Genomic DNA, 24,017 nt, shown 5'->3' with positions numbered 1-24,017 from the left:
CAGAACACAAGCAATGCTTTGATTATACTTACAGTATATAGATGGATCGTTATGCTTGTCATTATTTACCCTTCTTTTCTATTGAAATGTTTTTCCTGTGCATTTTTTATTCATTGGGATCCAATGGGACCTTACTTTATGCTATTATACCTTAATGGTGCCATTCAAGCTCTGTATTATGCACAAATGAAGCTCTGTAATCAGGTTAGACATTTGAAATAATGGAAGATCTAAGACGCGGCATATTAGGAGTTAGTTTTCTTGTTATTACATCATAAAATAAATAAAAGACTGCCTCAAAATAAGTGATGTCTTTAACTCAATATTCAGTATAAATGGTTTGTGAAATCATGAACTTGCAGCTTTGTATCCTGGAGGCTAAATATAAATCATGTGTTGATATAAAATGCGTAATGACTTTTCTGGATTGTAATCATATCATATATTTCAAGAAGAGGGACTTTTCTGCTGGTATTTCAACCACATTTTTTTTAAAAAATCTTAAATTTCACATGAGCAGTAATACTACATTCCTACATGAATACAAAAGGAACACATAAATGTAAATCTTTATTAGGTAAAAATATTAAAACCAAGACAAGACAGATAGAAACGTTTAAATGGGTGGTCTGAAATACAAATTAATTTTCATCCTGAATCCCTATCTATATAATGTAATTATCTAATCTATTTTCTAATATACTTTAATAAAAAACAATCCCTAACCTTCAATGGCATCACTTGCGGGGGCGGCGCTGGTCTCTGCAAACTAAGTATTCTGACAACACGCAGTGACAGTGCGCTCTGTTGCCAGCTGGCTACTGCTGATCTGAGCCGGCAAGAAAGCGCACTGTCATTGTGCACATCGCACAGTGACACAGCAGGGACTAACCCAACCCCTGAAATGAAGGTCCCTGATGACACTTCAATTCAGGGAGGGTGCAGGAGCTGCGGCAATGACCTCCTGCTGGCTTTTTCCTCCTGCAGATTCTGTTCCATTTTCTGTCTTCCCTTGGTCCCATCTGCCTTAATAGAGCCACTGCCATCCAATGTATTCCCCTTGCCCCCTGATGAAGTCCACTCCAACTTACTATCTGTGAGTGACATCCCAGAGAGCTTTGGTGTCTCATCAATGCACTCTTTCCTTTCCCTGCCACTGTCCATTTAAAACACATCATCCAAATCACTTCTACATTGTGTGATTGTTCCCTTCCTGCCACCTTGTGTTGTTTCCATTTCTGATAGCCCCTGCCAATATTATCTTTCCCCTTCCAATCCTCAACATATTGAGGGGCGTAGAGCACCCAGACTACTTGTTTGTATTTGTCACAGAAGTTCCTGATGGAGGCCCTGCCTGCAACAATTATCTAAAATAAGGGGAAAGTAGAATAAAGAATCAAAGTAAACCCAAGTAACACTTCTACAACATGGTTCCCTTTAGTGTACACCTGAAAAACACCATGTGAGGTGACTGATTCTATGTAGGTCATTCAGCTAATTTTATTTTCAATTTTATATACAACTAGCTGAAGAGCCCAGAGTTGCCCGGGCATAGTAACTAACAACGGTTAGTTATACCAAATTATAATGATTATATCTACAGTAAATATATAAAGTTGAGTGTAGAGCTCCGCCCACTCCGCATAGCAACACTCATTTTAATATCCACATCATCCCATCAACCAGAGCCACCAGACTACTACCTCTAATATCCACCATCATCCCGTCAGCCAGAGATACCGGACTACTACCCCTAATATTCCACATTGACCCGTCAGCCAGAGCCACTGGTCTACTACCCCTAATATCCCACATCATCCCATCAGCCAGAGTCACCGGACTACTACCACTAATATCCCACATCATCCCGTCAGAGCCACTGGACTACTACCCCTAATATTCCACATCATCCCGTCAAAGCCACCAGACTACAACCCCTAATATCCCACATCATTCCATCAGCCAGAGCCACCGGACAACTACCACGAATATCCCACATCATCTCGTCACAGCTGCCGGACTACTACCACTAATATCTCACATCATCCCGTCAGAGCCACCGGATTACTACCCCTAATATCCCACATCATCCCGTCAGCCAGAGCCACCAGACTACCCCTAATATCCCACATCGACCCGTCAGCCAGAGCCACCGGACTACTACCCCTAATATCCCACATCATCCCATCAGCTAGAGTCACCGGACTACTACCACTAATATCCCACATCATCCCGTCAGAGCCACTGGACTACTACCCCTAATATTCCACATGATCCCGTCAAAGCCACCAGACTACTACCCCTAATATCCCACATCATTCCATCAGCCAGAGCCACCGGACTACTACCCCTAATATCACACATCATTCCATCAGCCAGAGCCACCAGAATACGACCCCTAATATCCCACATCATTCCGTCAGCCAGAGCCACCGGACAACTACCACGAATTTTCCACATCTTCCCGTCACAGCTGCCGGACTACTACCACTAATATCCCACATCATCCCATCAGAGCCACCAGACTACTACCCCTAATATCCCACACTATCCCATCAGTCAGAGCCACTGGACTGCTACTTCTAATATCCTACACCATCCCGTCAGCCTGGCATCAGAACCAGAGCACTGAGCGGATTAGCACTGACTTCCATACCAATGATCCCTTTAATAGAAGCCTGGGGTGAGAATCAGAGCGCTGAGGGATTTACCCTAACTTCCATACCAGAGATCCCATTAACCCCTTTCTGCCATGAGACATACTATCCCGTCCATGTGCCCTGGGACTTAATTCCCAGGGACGGGATAGTACGTCATGGCATTTAATGCGGCAGGGATTAGCACTTATGCTTGTAGTCAGGTGGCGCAAAGAGGGGGTGAAAAAAAAAGGAAATCAGCAAGCACAAGCTATGATAAGTGAACTATGTCAACTTATCAAAGTTTGGCGGCTGTAGGATGCGAATACGCTCTGTGCCCGCTCTGTGCCCTCCTGATGACCTGGGCATGACCTGCCTTTGAATCGGAGCTGTGAGCTCCGATCCTAGGCGGTTGTCATGGTCACCAGGCAGTGCAGGGATTGGTGGATCGATATTATCATTTGATCCCACCAATGGCAGGACACAGCAGGATGTGACCGCTCTGTGACCTGCCCCTGACCTGCCTGTGACCTGTATGACAGCTCTGCAGGGGGGTCCTCACACTAGCTGAGGATTCCCTAGAGAGCGGTCATACATCTGGATCTCCTGGTGTGCTGGGTATTGTTGTGCCACAGCAGCTTGTAGCATCACAATACCTGCTAAAGAAAGAAGAAAGAAAACCCTACAACTGTAAGTATTGCCTGATCCTCGATCCCTGCCCAATCTAGCTTCACCCCCCAATCTAGCTTCATCCCCCCAATCCCCCTTCCCCATACCCCCTCTTTTAACCCCCCTCCACCCCCCCTTTGCACCACCTCCGTGCGCACATTTAGCAGCCGCCGAGCGTTGATTGGTGACGCAGTTCACCAATCAACACTCGTGCTTGCTTTTTTCCCTAAGCCCCCTTTGCGCCAGCTCCGTATTCGCATCCTGCAGCCTCCAAACTTTGATAAGTTGACATAGTTCACTTATCATAGCTTGTGCTTACTGATTTCCTTTTTTTCACCCCCTCTTTGCGCCACCTGACTACAAGCATAAGTGCTAATCCCTGTCCGATCTCTCTTCATCCCCAACCTTCCCCCTTCCCCCTCTTTTTACCCCCTCAATCCCCCTTTGCGCCGCCTCTGTGCACACATTTAGCAGCCCCCGTTGCGCCACTCCGTATTCGCATCCCACAGCCGCCAAACTGTGATATGTGACATAGTTCACTTATCATAGCTTGTGCCTGCTGATTTCCTTTTTTTCACCCCCCTTTGCGCCACCTAACTACAAGTGTAAGTGCTAATCCCTGATCCCTGTCCGATCTCTCTTCATCCCCCCTTCCCCCACTTTTTACCCCCTCTATCCCACTTTGTGCCGCCTCTGTGCGCACATTTAGCAGCCCCCTTAGCGCCAACTCCTTATTCGCATCCCACAGCCGCCAAACTGTGATAAGTGACATAGTTCACTTATCAGAGCTTGTGCCTGCTGATTTCCTTTTTTTCACCCCCCCCTTGCACCACACCTGTACACACACCCAGCAGCCGCCACTGAACTTTGATAAGTGACGCCGTTCACTTATCAGAGCTAGGGTCTGCTGTTTTAGACTTTTCTTTTCATAGGTATTTTTCTCCCCATTTCCTTTTTTCTTTACAGGATAGTGTGCACCAATCACTAGCCCCCCACACATACACATAGTTGTAAATAAAGTACACCCAAGCACCACATTCACAAAAAATGTCCCGCCCATTGGGTTCGTCCCAACAGCGCTATTCAATGGAGGAGGCATATTCTTACCTTGCCTCCGACACTGATAGCGAGGATGACAATCCGACTTTTCTTTATTTTTTGGATTCTTCATCCTCTTCCTCTTCCCCCTCCTCATCTTCCTCCTAGGGTCCTGCGGAACCGCCACGCAGACGCTCCAGGACAGAAGATGAGGCAGCGCCCACCATGCCCGAAACTGATTCAGTAGACCCTGTATGGACTTCGCCGCCTGAAAATTACGAGCCACTGATTCCTGATTTTGTGGCAGAATCAGGAATCAAGTTCGACACCACTGGCCTCACAGATATAGACTTTTTCCAAGTCTTTTTCTCTGAGGATTTTGTTAACCTCATGGTGGAGCAAACTAATTTGTACGCTCGTCAATTTTTGGCAGAAAACCCGATTTCAACATATTCCAACTGGTCTCCTGTGGACGCAGTTGAAATGATGCAGTTTTGGGGCCTGGTCCTCCACATGGGGATACTGAAGAAGCCGGAAATTAGGCAATATTGGAGTGTTGATATTTTATACAACACTCCAGTGTTCCGAATGGTCATGGTCCGGATGCGTTTTGAGGCCATCCACAAGTTTCTGCATTATACCAATAATGCACTGTGTCCCGCACGAGATGACCCGAACTTTGACTGTCTGTTCAAAGTTCGGCCGGTCATCGAACACTTCAACAAAAAGTTTGCTGAAGTGTACGTGCCCCAAAGGAACATCAGCGTGAATGAGTCCTTGGTCCATTTCAAGGGAAGGCTCAGATTCTGTCAATACCTGCCCAGTAAGAGGGCCAGGTACGGAATCAAACTCTACAAACTTTGTGAGAGTACCTCAGGGTACACTCACAGGTTTAGAGTCTACGAAGGAAAGGACACCAGGATTGAACCCCCTGAGTGTCCCCCTGTCCTGGGAGTGAGAAAATTGTGTGGGATTTGATTCACCCACTGCTGGATAAAGGTTATCACCTCTACACTGATAACTTTTATACCAGCATCCCACTATACAAATCCCTCTCTGCACGAGGTATCGCAGCCTGTGGTACTGTCCGCAAAAATCAGAGAGGCCTTCCGAAGACGCTTCTTGGGCAGATGCTCAGAAAAGGTGAGAGCAGAGCCTAATGTAGCGACCACCTGCTGGTGGTCAAGGACAAGAACAAGAGGAATGTCCATCTCTTGACCACCATACACGGTGATGGCAGCACCCTCTGCACCGTACGGGGTATCTCCACACAGGTCAGAAAACCGACCTGTGTAGTGGGGTACAACAAAAACATGGGGGGGGCGTTGATCTCTCCGATCAATACCTCCAACCGTACAATGCTCTCAGAAAGGCAAGGGCGTGGTACAAAAAGCTGGCCATGCACATCGTACAAATGGCAATGCTCAATACATTCCTGCTGTCACAATGTGCACACCCCACCGATACGTCGTACCTTCATTTCCAGGAGGTAGTGGTTAAGGCCCTGATGTTTGGCGCTCAGGAAGGAGCGGGTCCCAGTACTTCCGGAACTGAAGGTGCTCGTATCGTACCAGGTCAGCATTTTCCGGGGGTGGTCCTGCCAACTGGTAGAAAAGGTAAGCCGCAAAAAAGGTGCCGAGTGTGGGAATACGCAAAGACACCATTTACCAGTGCGACACCTGCCCCGAAAAACCTGGCCTGTGTATGAAGGATTGATTCAACTTGTACCACACCTCCATGCACTACTAATTTACATTAGTGTAGTTGGGGGCACATCTAGGTTTGTTCTTTGGGGGTCTAGTATACAAAATGATGTCTCATGTGGGGTTTTTTCCTGTTTAGGCACATCAGGAGCTCTGCAAACGGAACATGACGCCAGCAGACCCATCAAAGTCTGCATTCCAAAATGTCACTACTTCCCTTTCGAGCCCCGACATGTGCCTAAACAGTTTTTTTCCCACATGTGGGGTACCAGCGTACTCAGGTCAAATTGGACAACGTCTTTGGGGGTCCAATTTCTCCTGTTACTCTTGGGAAAATTAAAAATTGGGGACTAAAAATAATTTATGTGGAAACAAAATAGGATTTTATATTTTCACGCCCGGGCATTATAAGCTTTAGCGAAACACTTGGGGGTTCAAAGTGCTCACCACACATCTAGATAAGTTCCTTAGGGGGTCTAGTTTCCAAAATGGGGTCACTTGTGGGGGGTTTCCACTGTCTAGGTACGTCAGGGGCTCTGCAAACGGAACATGACGCCCGCAGACCATTCCATCAAAGTCTGCATTCCAAAACGTCATTACTTCCCTTTCGAGCCCTGCCGTGTGTCCAAACAATGTTTCTCCCCCACATATGGGGTATTAGCACACTCAGGACAAATTGGACAACAACTTTTGGGGTCCAATTTCTCCTGATACTCTTGGGAAAGTAACAAATTGGGGACTAAGAGATCATTTTTGTGGAAAAAAAATTAATATTTTTTTTCACGCCCGGGCATTATAAGCTTTAGCGAAACACTTGGGGGTTCAAAGTGCTCACCACACATCTAGATAAGTTCCTTAGTGGGTCTAGTTTCCAAAATGGGGTCACTTGTGGGGGGTTTCCACTGTTTAGGCATATCATGGGCTCTCCAAACGGAACATGGCGTCCGATTTCAATTTCAGCCAATTTTAGGTTGAAAATGTCAAATGGCGCTCTTTCCCTTCCGAGCCCTGCTGTGTGCCCAAACAGTGTTTCTCCCTGACATATGGGGTATCAGCGCACTCAGGACAAATTGGACAACAACTTTTGGGGCCAATTTCTCCTGTTACCCTTGGGAAAATAACAAATTGGGGACTAAACCATCATGTTTGTGGAAAAAATATGATTATTTATTTTTGCGCCCTGGCGTTATAAACTTCTGTGAAGCCCTTGGGGGTTCAAAGTGCTCACCACACATCTAGATGAGTTCCTTAGGGGGTCTAGTTTCCAAAATGGGGTCACTTGTGGGGGGTTTCCACTGTTTTCCTTATGGGGTCTAGTTTCCAAAATGGGGTCACTTGTGGGGGGTTTCCACTGTTAAGGCACATCATAGGCTCTGCAAACGGAACATGGCGTCCGATCTCAATTTCAGCCAATTTTAGGTTGAAAAAGTCAAACGGCGCTCCTTCCCTTCTGAGCCCTGCCATGCGCTAAAACAGTGGTTCCTCCCCACATATGGGGTATCAGCATACTCACGACAAATTGGACAACAACCTTTGGGGTCCAATTTCTCCTGTTACCCTTGGGAAAATAAAAAAAAATGTCGCTGAAAGATCATTTTTGTGACTAAAAAGTTAAATGTTCATTTTTTCCTTCCACGTTGCTTCTGCTCCTGTGAAACACCTGAAGGGTTCATAATCTTCTTGAATGTAGTTTTGAGTAGCTTGAGGGGTGCAGTTTTTAGAATGGTGTCACTTTTGAGTATTTTCTGCCATATAGACCCCTCAAACTGACTTTGAATGTGAGGTGGTCCCTAAAAAAAATGGTTTTGTAAATTTTGTTGTAAAAATGAGAAATCGCTGGTCAAATTTTAACCCTTATAACTTCCTAATAAAAAAAAAATTTGTTTCCAAAATTGTGCTGATGTAAAGTAGACATGTGGGAAATGCTATTTAGCAATTACTTTGTGTCACATATTTCTCTATTTTAAGGGCATAAAAATTCAAAGTTTGAAAATTGCAATCTTTTCAAAAATTTTTCCATATTTCAGTTTTTTTCACAATTAAACGCAAGTTATATGAATTAAATTTTACCACTAACATGAAGTACAATATGTCATGAGAAAACACTCTCAGAATCGCCTAGATCCGTTGAAGCGTTCCAGAGTTATGACCTCATAAAGGGACAGTGGTCAGAATTGTAAAAAATGGCCCAGTCATTAACGTGCAAACCACCCTTGGGGCTTAAGGGGTTAAGAGAGGCCTGGGGTCAGAACCAGAGCGCTGAGTGCAATTGCCCTAACTTCCATACCAATGATCCCTTTAAGAGAGCCTGGGATCAGAACAAGAGCGCTGAGTGGATTTGCCCTGACTTACATACCAATGATCCCTTTAATAGAGTCCTGGAGTCAGAATCAGAGCGCTGAGTGGTTTGCCCTAACTTCCATACCGGAGATCCCTTTAAGAGGGAAGATGTACCTATGGGGTGGAGGATGTGTGATGTGTATATGGGCAGAGGAGGGGGTGATTCATTTCTGTCATGTGCTCTCTGCTCCTTTCTGGGGGGCAGACAATGGCTGAGAGCTTATGTTCCCGGGGATGCTAGATTTTTCCCACCCAATCAGTGTCTGCTGAGGTGTTGTTGTGGAGTGGGAAAACTGTTGCTCATAGCAACCAATCACAGCTCAGCTTCTTTTAAACAGCTCAGGTGAAATGAAAGATGCTTAGTGATTGATTGTAAGGAAAACTGTTGCTCATAGCAACCAATCACAGGTCAGCTTGTTTTAAACAGCTCTGGTGAAATGAAAGATGCTTCTTGATTGGTTGGTGATACACACTTACACACATACATTCAATTTTATATACAGTATAGATATCTAGCAAATGCGTATGTATATGACAGAGGTAGACCATGTAAAGGCTGTTGAGCTCATGGGAAGTACAGCTCAGACTATCATTATCCATATCTCAAGTAAGTATTCTCATCATGATCATAAATTTAAAAGCAAATGGCTTTTTTTTACTAGAGGGGAAAACAAGGTTAGGATGGCTACATGCGGCAAGCTCTTTAGACCAAGATAGCCCTCATCACTGGTGGCTACCCTCTTTGGTCTATGTAGATTCATGCTTATAACAGTTCTTTTCTGATGTGAGTAACGTAAAACAGTTTGGTAGCTACTCCCCTTCGTACAGCAAATAAGTATACCGCTATTCTTTACTTATTCAATGAAGATATATTTTGGATTTAGTAAATATATGACTTAGAGATTTTTTTCAATGAATTACAGAGCCTAAATTCATCAAGAATCAATTCACTAAAAATCTTTCTCAGAAACTATAGTATAAGATCGCTAATTTGCGAAGGTCTCATCTTTTTAAACATATGAAGAAAAAAAAAGAAAAAAAAACAATATTCACATCTACCTACCAGTCACACTTGTCCTTCCTATTAGCCATTAGAGACACATTTTGTTAGTCTTAAAAGTTAAAAGATGTTCAGGGTTCACACCAAGTCCACGATCATCTTAGCAGAAATTGTTTAAATAATACCTTCAAAGGATACAAACGTCTTCAGGAATATTGGAAAAATTTTGCTCATTGTATCTTTATGACAAATGTGAATTTTAATTAATAAAATGAATAGTTTTATGTGGATTATTTGCCTGAAATCACTGAGTAACGAACACTCCACCTGACTCAGTAAACATCACATAGCTACCAAAATTAGCATTGTCTAGAGCTTAATTCAGCTCCGTGGGTGACAATGTTACCATCATGATGTCCCATCATTCATTCCTTGACCTTACCCAATCCGTGATATAAATGGAGTATCCTAAATTTATCTCCCCTCGTGGCGGCAGCATGCAGTTCCTCTTCTTCCTCTGCTTTCTGCTTCATTAAGTGCTTTGGACAGCAGTTTCAGGCAGCCAGTATCATTCAAATGTCTTTCCTTTGTGCCGTCTTTTCAACTAATGTCTTAATAAAAAGCTTTGAAGATATTCTGTAAATGAACATCATAAATTATGCTGATGGAGAAAACAGATTCTCTCTCTAAAGCGAAATGTCTTCACTAATTAATATTAATACTTTTTTTCATTGCATATCTACTATTTAAATATATACATATTAAATATACTCAGCAGTGATCTTAAATTAGTTTCTTCCTTCTCCTCCACCCTAATAGAGCTTAAAATATTATTTTTCTTTCTCACATTTTTACACAATAGGTCAGTGGTCTCCAACCTTTCTTGTCTTGAGAGACTTTCTCAATGAGAGATTCTCAAGCTACATTCAAAGGCCCCCACAGTCGTGAAACCCAAAGCCTAAATTATTGGTACAATAATAGCTAAAGATTCCACACAGAAATCAAACTGAGGCCATATACTGACATCCAGAAGTTCCAACTTAACTGTAGCGTTATTGCCAGTGCCCCTGCCCGATTTCCCCTTCTCCCTCCATGCAGGGATGCCAGCTTACACACTGTCCCTGTCCTTGGCGCAACCCTGGCATCTCCTGGTTCCTGCTCCTGTGCATACCAGATTGTGTCTCTGTGCTATTCTTAAAGGGGTCAGCGCACGCACTTATTAAAGACCCCCAGCTAACTGTTGGATAGCAATTAGTGAATGTATTCTCCTGCAAGGTGTCTCCCAACCAATAGCTGGGAGATATCTTGTATATAAGGCACTCTCCCCAATTGGGAGGTGCGTGAGCAATCACCATAGTTAGCTGGTTTAGTGTGTGCAACTGTATGTTGCCAGGTCCCTCATCCCTAGTCTGTTAATATTTCCCAAGTCCCATATCCTGTGTCTCGTTAGTTTAGTATAGTTAGTCCTTGTTCCCATGTCCACTTTGGCAGTGCCCATACTCTGAAACCATTCGGGGAGTACCTGAACTGTTTCCTGCCCTCACCTATTGTATCCTCACCCATCCCGTGTAGATTAAGAGGCCTCGTGGGCAGGGTTTTCTCTCCGTCTGTACCAGTCATGACTTTTATTGTTTAAGATTACTGTGCTTGTTTTTATTATGTAAAGCGCCATGGAATAAATGGTGCTATAATAAATAATATTAATAATAACTGACCATCACTACTAAGTCTAGTTCTCCATCCCTCAAAGTCAGTATATGGATATCCAGATCTTCACTTATGTGTAAGCTATTCACAAAAGTGACGACCTGGTGACCTGCTCTTTGTACCTGTTTGTTTGTCCTGGTGCTAAGGTGCAAAGGTAGCAGATAGAAGAGAGCCACAGATCTTAACCCACGATCCACATGTGATCCTCGAATTACAGGTGTGGGCTCCTGCTGTAGGGTATTAGTAAACTAAAGTAAAAGTAAACTAAGCCACTTAGACATGGGCACCTTAACCAACAACATTAGCCATGACTCTCTTTTTTGCATTTGAGGACCAAGAAATGTTGGGCCTTCTCTGACCATCGGTACTTGTGCACTATGCAAACATCAGAGACCTCAGTCCACTCATCCTATTGTTCATTTCATAGAAAATCAATTAACGGGAGAACAGAAGCATGGGAGGTATCAGTAGGAAGGATTAACAAATCTTCTGAAATTCAAATTATACAGGTTCGCTGAAAAATTCATTTTATATCAAATCTATTCACTCATCTATAATCAGGAGCATCTAGAGCGAACCAGAAGATTCCTTGGAAAATGTTTTACGATGTATCTACTGTTCTAGTCACATTTATACCTATAGCCCAGTCAAGAATTCAAGAAGTCACCAGGGAACCAGATATCTTCTAAAATGGTTTCTAAAAATGACTTTTTTGAGGCTGGAACTTTGTCTATTTGTTTTGGGAATCTTGATTTCAATGGAATGAATTCAATTAATGGTGGAATACTTCTCGACAGTTAGTGGTAGTAGTGCTGACGAGCCTACAAGTTTTATGGTCCTTGGATAAGACAGCAATACCAACCAATGTTGTTTGCTGTGAATATTTCGTAAACTAATAAAATGTAAATTAAAAGTATTATACTGAGGTTTTTTAAGGTAGAGGAAGAAGACAAAAGAAAGGGGAACTTATAGAAAGTAAACCATTTTACTCTCCAGTAGATTTTATATAAAGTTCAAGGTATACAGTGCATATGAATATTCAGTATTTCCACTTGAGCTCTCTGTAGAAAACCTGAGGTACTTTTTTTTGTGTTTCCTGTGTTTACAATTTGCATTTCTCCACGTTCTGGGAATTTGGAAGGTTTACTTATTTTAATGTTATCTAAAATTTTCTAAAGAAAGTTCTTTTTTTTGCAGAAAAAATAAGCATGCTATCGACCTTCATCGTACCATTCAAGTTTATCGATACTGGGGCAAGCAGCATGGATGATGAAGATAATTTAAGTAGGTACCTTATGCCTAGTTTATCGATTGTTTTGTTAAGATGGTTTTTCTTTGGGTTATTTTTTCTCCATGTCAGAATGGCAATATAATATTTTTGGAACATTTTCTTGCTGTGTATTAAAATTAGGATTTTTTATGAGTCCATCTCTTTGTAGCAGGAAGTAAAACTTTAAAAATGTCACTGTAAGTACATCAGCCTCATCCATTTAAGTTATATTTGATAATCTATGCAGGCAGTAGTGGGGAATCTGATGACAGATCCACTTTATAAGATTTTCTGGACTCAGCAAAAAAAAAATTTTGTATTACAAAAAGTTATATAGTTTTGTCGCACACTTTTTGCATTAATTCTTCCAATTTTTTAAGATTTTTGCTTATAGATTCATATAGGAAAAAAACTGTTCTAGTCATCTCATGGACCATAATCAGCAGCAACTTTCTCCATCTAAATTAGCTGCATGCCAGGGGGGCGTCAGAAGCGATAGTAAAACCTGTCTTTTTATGTTTGCCTCTTAAAAGGGTTTAAAAGTTTACTGCCCTATTAATATTAACATGGATTGTGATAGTGAATGCTCTTTAACCCCTTCACCCCTCTGTGATTTTCCATTTTATTTTTTATTTTTTCCTCCCCTTCTCCCAAGAGCCATAACTTTTTTATTTTTACGTCAATATCACCATATGATGACTTGTTTTTGCGAGATGAGTTGTACTTTTGAATGACACTATTGATTTTACCACATAGTGTACTGGAAAATGGGAAGAATGATTCCCCAGGTCAGTACGAATATGCAGATACCAAATATGTATAGGATTTTTTTATTTAAGTGGTAAAAGAAATCAGAAATTTGTCGCCATTTTCCAAGACCCGAAGCGTTTCCATTTTTCAGGACATGGGGCGTGTGGGTGTTTATTTTTTGAGGCTTGATCTGACATTTTTATTGATACCATTTTGGGGTACATATGTTCTCTTCTTATTGCATTGTATTGCAATGTTGCAGCGACCAAAAAACATAATACTTGCGTTTTGATTTTTTTCTTGTTAAGCCGTTTACCGATCTAATTAATTTGCTTTATTTTAGATTGATCAGATATTTCAGAGAAACCAAATATGAATGATTTGAAATTTTCCATTTTTATTTTTTTTAAAGGTTTTTTTTTACTTTTTAATGTGTTAAATCATCCCCTTAAGTGACTTGAAGCTGATCTTCTGATCGCTTGTGCTATACATAGCAAGGCTTCACGATCTCCACAGGAGATCCACAGGTTCATGATGACAGGCATGAGGGTCTTCTGCAGACCCCTGGCTGTCATGACAGTCCATCGGCATCCCATGATCACAAAACAGGAGCACCAATTGACAGGATTTGTGACTCACTTCCGGATGGTGCGTGTTAATTGCCATTGTTAATTAGAGGCGCTTGTGGGCTTATTAAATCAGCCATCAAGTGCAAGGAAAGATGCAGGCTCAGTGCCGGAGCCCGTATCAAAGACATGGACATGTCCCATGACAAAAATATACATCAGCGGTTGTGAACCTCTCATTAGTTTCATGTTACATGAGCCACGGGCATCTTATGTCTCATTAGAGATAGTTTAGGTTTGCATACTGTAGTTTTAACATCTAGCCTGACATTAGTAGAAGAATCCATCCATGGGGTGAAGTGTCCCCTGGTGACTCCCTTCTCGCTCCTCTCCATAACTTGACTTGTTTGGATTGAGAAAAAAACGATAAATGAAGCCATAGTTAAAGGGAATCTGTCACCCTTTTTTTAGACTATGAGCTGCCGGCACTGACATCAGGGGCTTATCTACAGCATTCTGTAATGCTGTAGATAAGCCCCCAATGTAATCTGAAAGATAAGAATAAAAGAGTTAGATTATACTCATCGGGGTGGGCGGTCCGGTCCGATGGGTGTCGTGGTCCGGTCCGGCGCCTCCCATCTTCATACGATGCCATCCTCTTCTTCCCTTACTGTCGTGGCTCCGACGCAGGCGCACTGCTCTGCCCTGTTGAGGGCAGAGCAGAGTACTGCAGTGCGCAGGCGCCAGACCTCTCCCGACGCTTGCGCACTACAGAATGCTGTAGATAAGCCCCTGATTTCAGTGCCAGCAGCTCATAGTCCAAAAAAAGGGTGACAGATTGCCTTTAAAAAAAATGTTTATCCAAGATTCTAAAATTGCAATGTTTCAGAGTAAAACACAGGTCCCTTTAATGAAGGACCCTGTAGGGACAACAGATGGATGAAAGGCCTCCTTTAAGTGGCGTTTGACTACACAATAATTGATAGCAGATACGGTGCTACAATGAATTATATTAAGTATAGAGGCTGAAGATAGTAGATCCAAGAATCAATCGTGAGCCAGATTCACCTGTTATCTTGCAGCCGTATGTCTAAAGGTAAAATCAAAATCTGACATTTGCTTTTCTCACTTGTGGTATTTGGAATCAAATGATTCTTGGATTTACATAAAATGCCAGCTTTAAGCTTACAGAGTGAAAGGCAGATCTATGTAGAAATAAAAACTTGTAAAAAAAGCAGTGGTAGGTATAGCTTTTTCATGAATTGCTCATATTAATTACTCATCTAGCACCACTACCATTTTTTATATATATATATATATATATATATATATATATATATATATATACAGCTCTGGCAAAAATTAAGAGACCACTGCAAAATTTTCAGTTTGTCTGATTTTTCTCTTTATGGGTATATTTTGAGTAAAATGTAAATTGCTCTTTTACTCTATAAACTACTGACAACATGTCTTTGAATTTCCAAGCACTGAATTTTTGTATTTATTTTCAGAAAATGAGAAATGGTCAATCAAAATAACAAAAAATGCAGTGCTTGCAGACCTCACATAATGCTAAGAAAGCAAGTTCATAATCATTTAGAAACAACAATACTACTATTTTAACTCAGGAAGAGTTCAGAAATCAATATTTTCTGGAATAACCATGATTTTTAATCACAGCTTTCATGTGTCTTGGCTGCTTTCCAGCAGTCTTTCACACCGCTTTTGGGTGACCTTATGCCACTCCTGGTACAAAAATTGTACCCCTTAATGTCAGCCAATACATCTTTTAACTGACCTGAGATATAAGAGAATAGCCTCTCCATACAGGTGACAATCCAGCAGCTGTCGGCTGTACACTATAGCTGACAACTTGCTGCATCAGCCACGATCAGTGTTGTCATTGTCCATATATCTTTAACACCATAGATGCTGCTGTCAATAATGACTATATCATATAAATGTTTAAAAGAGTGTGGCTCCTCCCTCTTTATTCCCATTGACACCCGGAGATCATGATTGTGTGGTCCTGATATTTGCCATGGCATTTCATGAGCAAATAATGGCCTTAGGTTCCCGTCACACATAGCGACTCACCAGCGATCCCGACAACGATATGACCTTGTCAGGATCGCTGGTGTGTTGCTACATGATCGCTGGTGAGCTGCCAAGCAGGCAGCTTCACCAGCGATCAGCACCAGTGACGGGAGGGTAACAAGTGAAGCATGTCGCTTAGTTACCCACTGTGTACCTTAGTTACCAGCGTGCTGGTGCAGGGAGCTGGTAACCAAGGTACACATCGGGTTTCTAAGCACCGCGCGGCACTTAGAAACCCGATGTGTATCTTGGTTACCAGCTCCCTGCACCAGCACGCTGGTAACTAAGGTACACATCGGGCTTCTAAGCTCTGCGCGCCGCTTAGAAACCCGACATTTACCTTAGTTACCAGCGTGCTGATCGCTGGTCTTCTGCCTGTCACACGCAGCGATGCGTGCTGGCCAGCGGGAGACCAGCGATCAAAAAAATGTCCTGGCCATTCCAGGACGATCAGCGATAACCAGCAGGGGGGGCCGGTCGCTGGTCAGTGTCACACACAGTGATCTCGCTGGTGAGATCGCTGTTGCATCACAAAACTTGTGACTCAGCAGCGTGTGTGATGGAGGCTTTAGAGTCTGCAGGCTCTAGCGGCCTGTTCAGAAGTCAGCGACATTTAGGTGGTATAAACAAACTTTTTCATTCCTATCATGCCACTTTGTATTAATTCCTGAACAGCACCTGAAGGGTTAATAAGCTACCTTACAGCTACCTGACAGCAGTTTTCAATATGTTGAGGGGTCCGTTCTTAAAGTTGTATCACTTTTGTGGGTTTTCCAATATATAGGACCCCTAAAGTCACTTCAAACCTGAATAGGTTCCTTAAAGAAACAATTTTGTAAATTTCCATGAAAAAAATTAAAAATTACTGCTACATTTTTAAACCTCCTAAATTGCTACAAAATAAAATAGCATTTTACAAATGGTGCTGATGTAAGGCAGACATGTGGGAAATGTTATTTATTAATGTTTTTGTGTGGTATGACTATATGGATTGAAGAGATAATAATTCAAAGTTTGAAAATTGCTAATTTTTTTACATTTTTGGCAAATTTCTGATATTTTTTATAAATAAACACAAAACATATCAACCTAAATTTACCATTATCATAGAGTATAATGTGTCACAAAAAAAAACAATCTTAAAATCACAGGAATTTGTAGGAGTGTTCCAGAGTTATCACCACATAAAGGGACACTGGTCAGAATTTAAAAATTTGGCTCTGTCACTAAGGGGTTAAGCAGTTCTTCTTTGTTTTTTGGCTTGTGACTATCCATCATCCTCTTGATTACATTCCAGAGGTTTTCAGTGGGGTTCAGGTCTGGAGATTGGGCTGGCCATGACAGGGATTTGATGTGTTGTTTTTTCATCCCCACTTTGATTGACTTTGCTGTGTGGCATGGCACATTGTCCTCCTGGAAAAAACAGTCCTCAGAGTTGGGGAACATTGCCTGAGCAGAAGGAATCAACTGTTTTTCCAGGATAACCTTGTATGCGGTTTGAGTCATATGTCCTTCGCAAAGATTAACCTGCCCAAGTCCAGCCTTGCTGAAGCATCCCCAGATCATCACCGATCCTCCAACAAATTTCACAGTGGGTGCAAGACACTGTGGCTTGTACGCCTCTCCAGGTCTCCGTCTAACCATTAGACGACCAAGTGTTAGGCCAAGCTGAAAATTAGACTCATCAGAGAAGATTACCTTACTCCAGTCCTCTATAGTGGTCCAATCCGTATGGTCTTTGGCAAACTTCATCCTGACTCTCCTTTGCTTCTCATTGATGAAAGGTTTTCTTCTAGCTTTACATGACTTGAGCCCTGCCTCTAGGAGCCTGATACAAACTGTTCTTGCCGTGCACTTCACCCCAGCTGCCATTCCTTTTGTAAATCACTTGATGTCATCCTGTGGTTGCTGAGTGACATTCGAATAAGATGACTGTCATCCCCATTAGTGGAGAGTCATTTTTGCCCTCTGCCGGTCTGTAGCTTTGTTGTCCCCAATGTCTGCTGCTTGACCCTGTTGTAATGGACTGCCGTCTTAGAAATTTTAAGGATGGAGGCAACATGATGCTCACTGTATCCCTCTGCTAGTAAAGCCAGAATTGAGCCCTTCTTTTCCTCACTCAAGACTTTTCTTTCAATTACTTTGGCATTGTTAAAAGTTATTTTTTCATTCCTATTACTTTTGGGATATTACTAGCACTTGTTTTGCCATCCAGCTTGTCCTATTGCAAGAGGATTGTGAACACCACAGCAGGGTTTTTTTTATACTTTCCTTCTTAAATAAGTTTTGGTTCAGGTGATCACCTAATCAGAAGCACTTTAAGTAGAATCAGGTGTACTCTGGTTGCTATTCAACTGACAGTGGAATGGAATGGCTGTCAGACATATAGAGAAGCTGAGTTTTATAAAACTGTTCAGTGGTCTCTTAATTTTTGCCAGTGGTCTCTTAATTTTTGCCAGAGCTGTATGTGTATATATATATATATATATATATATATATATATACTGTATACTAGATGGTGGCCCGATTCTAACACATCAGGTATTCTAGTATATGTATGTAGTTTATTTATGAAGTTTTAATGCAATAATGCACCCCCCAATCCTGATATACATGGTCCTCTCACCCCCCAATCCTGATATGCATGGTACACCTCCCCCCTTTCCTGGTATGCATGGTCCCCTCACCCCCTAATCCTGATATGCATGGTCCCCTCACCCCCCCAATCCTAATATGCATGGTCCTCTCACCCCCAGTCCTGGTAAGCATGGTCCCCTCAACCTACAATCCTGGAATGCATGGTCCTCTCACCCCCCCAATCCAGGTATGCCTGGGCCTCTCACCCCTCTTTCCTGATAAGCATGGTCCCCTCACCCCCCTTTCCTGGTATGCATGGTCCCCCTCACCCCCCTTTCCTGGTATGCATGGTCCCATCACCCCCCTTTCCTGGTATGCATGGTCCCCTCACTCCCCAATCCTGATATGCATGGTCCCCTCACCCCCCAAACCTGATATGCATGGTCGTCTCACCCCCCAATCCTGGTAAGCATGGTCCCCTCACCCTCCAATCCAGGAATGCATGGTCCTCTCATCCCCCAATCCATGGTCCTCTCACTCCTGTTTCCCTCTTTCCTGGTAAGCATAGTCCCCTCACCCCCCTTTCCTGGTATGCATGGTCCCCCTCACCCCCCTTTCCTGGTATGCATGGTCCCCTCACCTCCCTTTCCTGGTATATATGGTCACCCTCACCCCCCTTTCCTGGTATGGATGGTCCCCTCACCCCCCTTTGCTGGTATGTATGGTCACCCTCACCCCACTTTCCTAGTATGCATGGTCCCCCTCACCTCCCTTTCCTGATATGCATGGTTCCCTTCACCCCCCTTTCTTGGTATGCATGGTCCCCTCACCCCCCTTTCCTGGTATGCATGGTCCCCCTCCCCCCTTTGCTGGTATGCATGGATACACTCACTCCCCTATCCTGGTATGCATGGTCCCCCTCCCCCCTTTCCTGGCATGCATGGTTACCCTCACCCCCCTTTCCTGTTATGCATGGTCCCCCTCACCCCCCCTTTGCTGGTATGTATGGTCACCCTCACCCCCGCTTTCCTGGTATGCATGGTCCCCCTCACCCCCCTTTCCTGGTATGCGTGGTCCCCCTCACCCCCCTTTCCTGGTATGCATGATCCCCCTCAGCCCCCTTTCCTGGTATGCATGGTCCTGTCACCCCTCTTTCCTGGTATGCATGGTCTCTGTTAAACTAAAAAATAGTTATATACTCACCTTCCGACGGCCCGCGATCTCCACTCCACGCTACACGCGCCCGGCATCGTCTGGTCCCGGTATCGTCTGGTCCCGGTAATGCTTTGTGCGAAACACCGCTGATGACATCGCGCTCTCGCGAGAGTGATGCCATCTCCGGTCTAAAGTGCAAAGCATTACTAGGACCGCGAGGCTGGGTGCATTGAAAGAAGATTGGACGCCATCGGAAGGTGAGTATAACTTTTCTTTTATTTTAATTCTATTTTTCACAGATTAAGCGCTGTGCCCGATTGAACACTGCGCCCGACTGCACCTGCCGCTGATTGGTCATGGCCGCCAGGCGCAGCTTACCATTACAAACAGCTGCGCCTGTCGCTGATTGGTCGCGGCCGCCAATCAGCGACACGGGATTTCGGTTACAGACAGACCAACAGACAGAATAAGATGATTATATATATAGATATATATATAGTATATATATATGTTCAGTAAGTGACTTTATTTTCTGTACCCTTGCCATATTTCATTGGCATTCCCAGAACAAATTTAAGAATTTACACTTTTTATCTTTTTTGTGCTGTGAGGCAGTGAGGGGGATCATATTCGAGGGTCGATATGTATCCCCAGGATGCGGACTGAGTCCTATTAGACCCGCTGGAGTGCTTTGTATTCATAGAAGGATGCCTGTGAGTCACAAGTAGTGTTGAGCATTCCGATACCGCAAGTATCGGGTATCGGCCGATACTTGCTGTATCGGAATTCCGATACCGACTTCCGATATTTTTTCAATATCGGAAGTCGGCATCGGAATCGGAAGTTCAAAGTTGATTGACAGCCGAAATGACGTCATCATGATGCGCGGTGTGTGCGCATCATGATGCGCCGTCATTTCGGGCCTTCTGGGGGTCTCTGCTGGCCTGCCGGGGGGCTGTGCCGGCCTGCCGGGAGGCTGTGTGGACTGCCCGGGGTCTGTACCGGCCTGCCGGGGGGCTGTGCCGGCCTGCCGGTGGTCTGTGCACCCTGTGGGGGTCTGTACCGGCCTGCCGGGGGGCTGTGCCGGCCTGCCGGGGGGCTGTGCTGATGTCCGGGGGTCTGTGCAAGCATTGTCCGATGGGACTACAAGTCCCATCTGGCGATGCCTGCTACCATGACAGTGATTGACACATTAGCCAATGATGGGACAGTAGTAGTCCCATCATCCGGCTAATGTGTTAAATGTTAAAAAAAAAAAAAAAAAAATTCCCACACAGCAATGGCATAAAGTGAGACTAGGGACTTTTTTTTTTTTAAGTGACGGAGGAATACAGTGCGGAAGGATACCTACCTTCCGTCATTGGATTCCTGCAGCCCGTAGAGAACAGCAGCATCAGCTGATGCTGCAGTTCTCTACCCAAGATCGTCGTTGGACACACTCGTGGACTGCTTCGGATCGTGGGTGAGTATTTTTGTGGTTTGTTATGTTAATATTTATTCCGTAAAAGACAATGGCTTCGGGGAACAATGTGACAAGTATTGGTAAGTATGTTACTCTATGTTATATGTACTGTATGTCTATGTATGTATTGTATGAATGTATTGTATGTAGCATGTATGTAGTATGTATGTAGTATATATGTGGTATGCATGTAGTATGTATGTATGTAGCATGCATGTAGCATGCAGTATGTATGTAGCATGCATGTAGTATATATGTAGTATGTATGTAGCATGTAGTATGTATGTAGCATGTAGTATGTATGTAGCATGCATGTAGTATATATGTAGTATGTATGTAGCATGTAGTATGTATGTAGCATGTAGTATGTATGTAGAATGCATGTAGTATATATGTAGTATGTATGTAGCATGTAGTATGTATGTAGCATGCATGTAGTATGTATGTAGTATGTATGTAGTATGTATGTGGTATGTATGTAGCATGAAGTATGTATGTAGCATGCATGTAGTATATATGTAGTATGTATGTAGCATGTAGCATGCATGTAGCATGCATGTAGTATGTATGTAGTATGTATGTAGTATGTATGTGGTATGTATGTAGCATGTAGTATGTATGTAGCATGCAGTATGTATGTAGCATGCATGTAGTATATATGTAGTATGTATGTAGCATGCATGTAGTATATATGTAGTATGTATGTAGCATGTAGTATATATGTAGTATGCATGTAGTATATATGTGGTATGTATGTAGCATGTAGTATGTATGTAGCATGCAGTATGTATGTAGCATGCATGTAGTATATATGTAGTATGTATGTAGCATGCATGTAGTATATATGTAGTATGTATGTAGTATGTATGTAGCATGCATGTTGTATATATGTGGTATGTATGTAGCATGCAGTATGTATGTAGCATGCATGTAGTATATATGTAGTATGTATGTAGCATGTAGTATGTATGTAGCATGCATGTAGTATGTATGTAGTATGTATGTAGCATGTAGTATGTATGTAGCATGCATGTAGTATATATGTAGTATGTATTTAGCATGTAGTATGTATGAAGAAAGTAGTATGTATGTAGCATGCATGTAGTATATATGTAGTATGTATGTAGCATGTAGTATGTATGTAGCATGCATGTAGTATGTATGTAGTATGTATGTAGTATGTATGTGGTATGTATGTAGCATGTAGCATGCATGTAGTATGTATGTAGTATATATGTGGTATGTATGTAGCATGTAGTATGTATGTAGCATGCAGTATGTATGTAGCATGCATGTAGTATATATGTAGTATGTATGTAGCATGCATGTAGTATATATGTAGTATGTATGTAGCATGTAGTATATATGTAGTATGCATGTAGTATATATGTAGTATGTATGTTGCATGTAGTATATATGTGGTATGAATGTAGCATGTATGTAGTATGAATGTAGCATGTATGTAGTATGCATGTTGCATGTAGTATATATGTAGTATGTATGTTACATGTAGTATGCATGTTGTATGTATGTAGCATGTATGTAGCATGTAATTTTTATTTTTTTTTTACATTCAACACATTAGCCGGATGATGGGACTACTACTGTCCCATCATTGGCTAATGTGTCAATCACTGTCATGGTAGCAGGCATCGCCCGATGGGACTTGTAGTCCCATCGGACGATGCCTGCACAGACCCCCGAAGCCTGCACAGACCACCGGCAGGCCGGCACAGCCCCCCGGAGCCTGCACAGCCCCCCGGCAGGCCGGCACAGCCCCCCGGCAGGCCGGCACAGCCCACCGGAGCCTGCACAGACCACCGGCAGGCCGGCACAGCCCCCCGGCAGGCCGGCACAGACCACCGGAGCCTGCACAGACCCCCTGGCAGGCCGGCACAGCCCCCCGAAAGGCCCGTACAGACCCCAGAGAGGCTGTACAAGGCAAAAACAGGGTTTTTCTTATTCCGATACCGGAAGTCCCATAGACTTGAATGGGACTTCCGGTATCGGAATCGGCGATACCGATACTTTTTTTTAAGATCGGCCGATCCATTCCGATCCGATACTTTGAAGTATCGGACGGTATCGCTCAACTCTAGTCACAAGGCAAAGTAAAAGTAAGTGTGGACCAGGTCTAGCTATTTGGCCAAGGCAATGTTCAGGAAAACCCGGTAATGGCTATTATTTTTGCAGCAGTTTACAGGATGGTAGTGGGGTGGTCCGCTTCCTCCAAGCTGGGTCTTGCAAGTGGCCCATGGCCAAAGATTCCAGTTAAAAACCCTGCAGTATAAGGTTTGGTTATGTCAGTGTTTGCAAGTAGCAAAGCAGGTGGCTCTGCAGCGTCCAGCCTGTATTAGGTAACACAGAATCCAGAGCAGCGAACGCCTGGCAAACCGCAGTGTGATAGGGTGGTGCAGTTGCCCTCGGTAACCGATCTCATGTGCGGACTGTTGTGACGCTCCGGCTGTGATCCGGGGGGTACTGTGTGCTGTGCTCTGTGTGAGTTTTTGGACATTAAACACATTTGCTGTGAACTTTCTTGTGGTCCCTGCCTATCTGTCGCACTGCACCAACTCGCTGCACTACAGTGCCTAAGGAGGTCATCCATATTTCACCCTTTCCCCTACCGTTCCTAGACAGGGTATTTAATGCTACTAGTGCAATCTGAAATATATTCTAATCTGTAGGGTGCAGTCCTTACCTCCCGTTACATGCTTAACGTTTACTTCTGATACTGCCTCAGGCAGATACTTTATGACAAAAGTAGAGCGGCTTTATTGTCTCTACAGCTGAAACATCCTTTATTCACTATATTCTATTCCTGGAACTGCGTCCCGAATCATGTCTGTCAGTGTAACATCATTTCTGAGACTAGAGAGAGCTCACTGTGTTAAGAAGAGAATCTTTGACTATAGTGGATAGTATTAAGTGTAAGAATCAGAGGTTATACAATGCTTCTCTCTAATATTCTCACCATTTATTGTCCCTAACAGTCCACCATTAGACCACCTGTTGCCATGCTTTTAGCACAAAGTGCAGAGGAGAAT

At 43.3% G+C, this 24,017-nt stretch overlaps 1 protein-coding gene across 1 annotated transcript in view; it reads left to right on the top strand.

Moving 5' to 3' along the window:
• Positions 1-24,017, top strand: part of ADARB2 (adenosine deaminase RNA specific B2 (inactive)) — a 945,686-nt gene that overhangs the window by 565,697 nt on the left and 355,972 nt on the right. The window contains exon 4 of the mRNA XM_073581643.1: positions 12,291-12,377. Coding sequence (XP_073437744.1) covers positions 12,291-12,377 — 87 coding nt within the window. The remainder of the gene's footprint in view (positions 1-12,290; positions 12,378-24,017) is intronic.

The sequence above is a fragment of the Dendrobates tinctorius genome, unplaced genomic scaffold (assembly GCF_039654945.1).
Source record: "Dendrobates tinctorius isolate UK_male_01 unplaced genomic scaffold, ASM3965494v1 ptg000070l, whole genome shotgun sequence".
NCBI classification, from domain to species: Eukaryota; Metazoa; Chordata; class Amphibia; order Anura; family Dendrobatidae; genus Dendrobates; species Dendrobates tinctorius.
The sequence above is the reverse complement of the archived record's forward strand: the minus strand, read 5'-3'. Positions and strand labels throughout refer to the sequence as shown.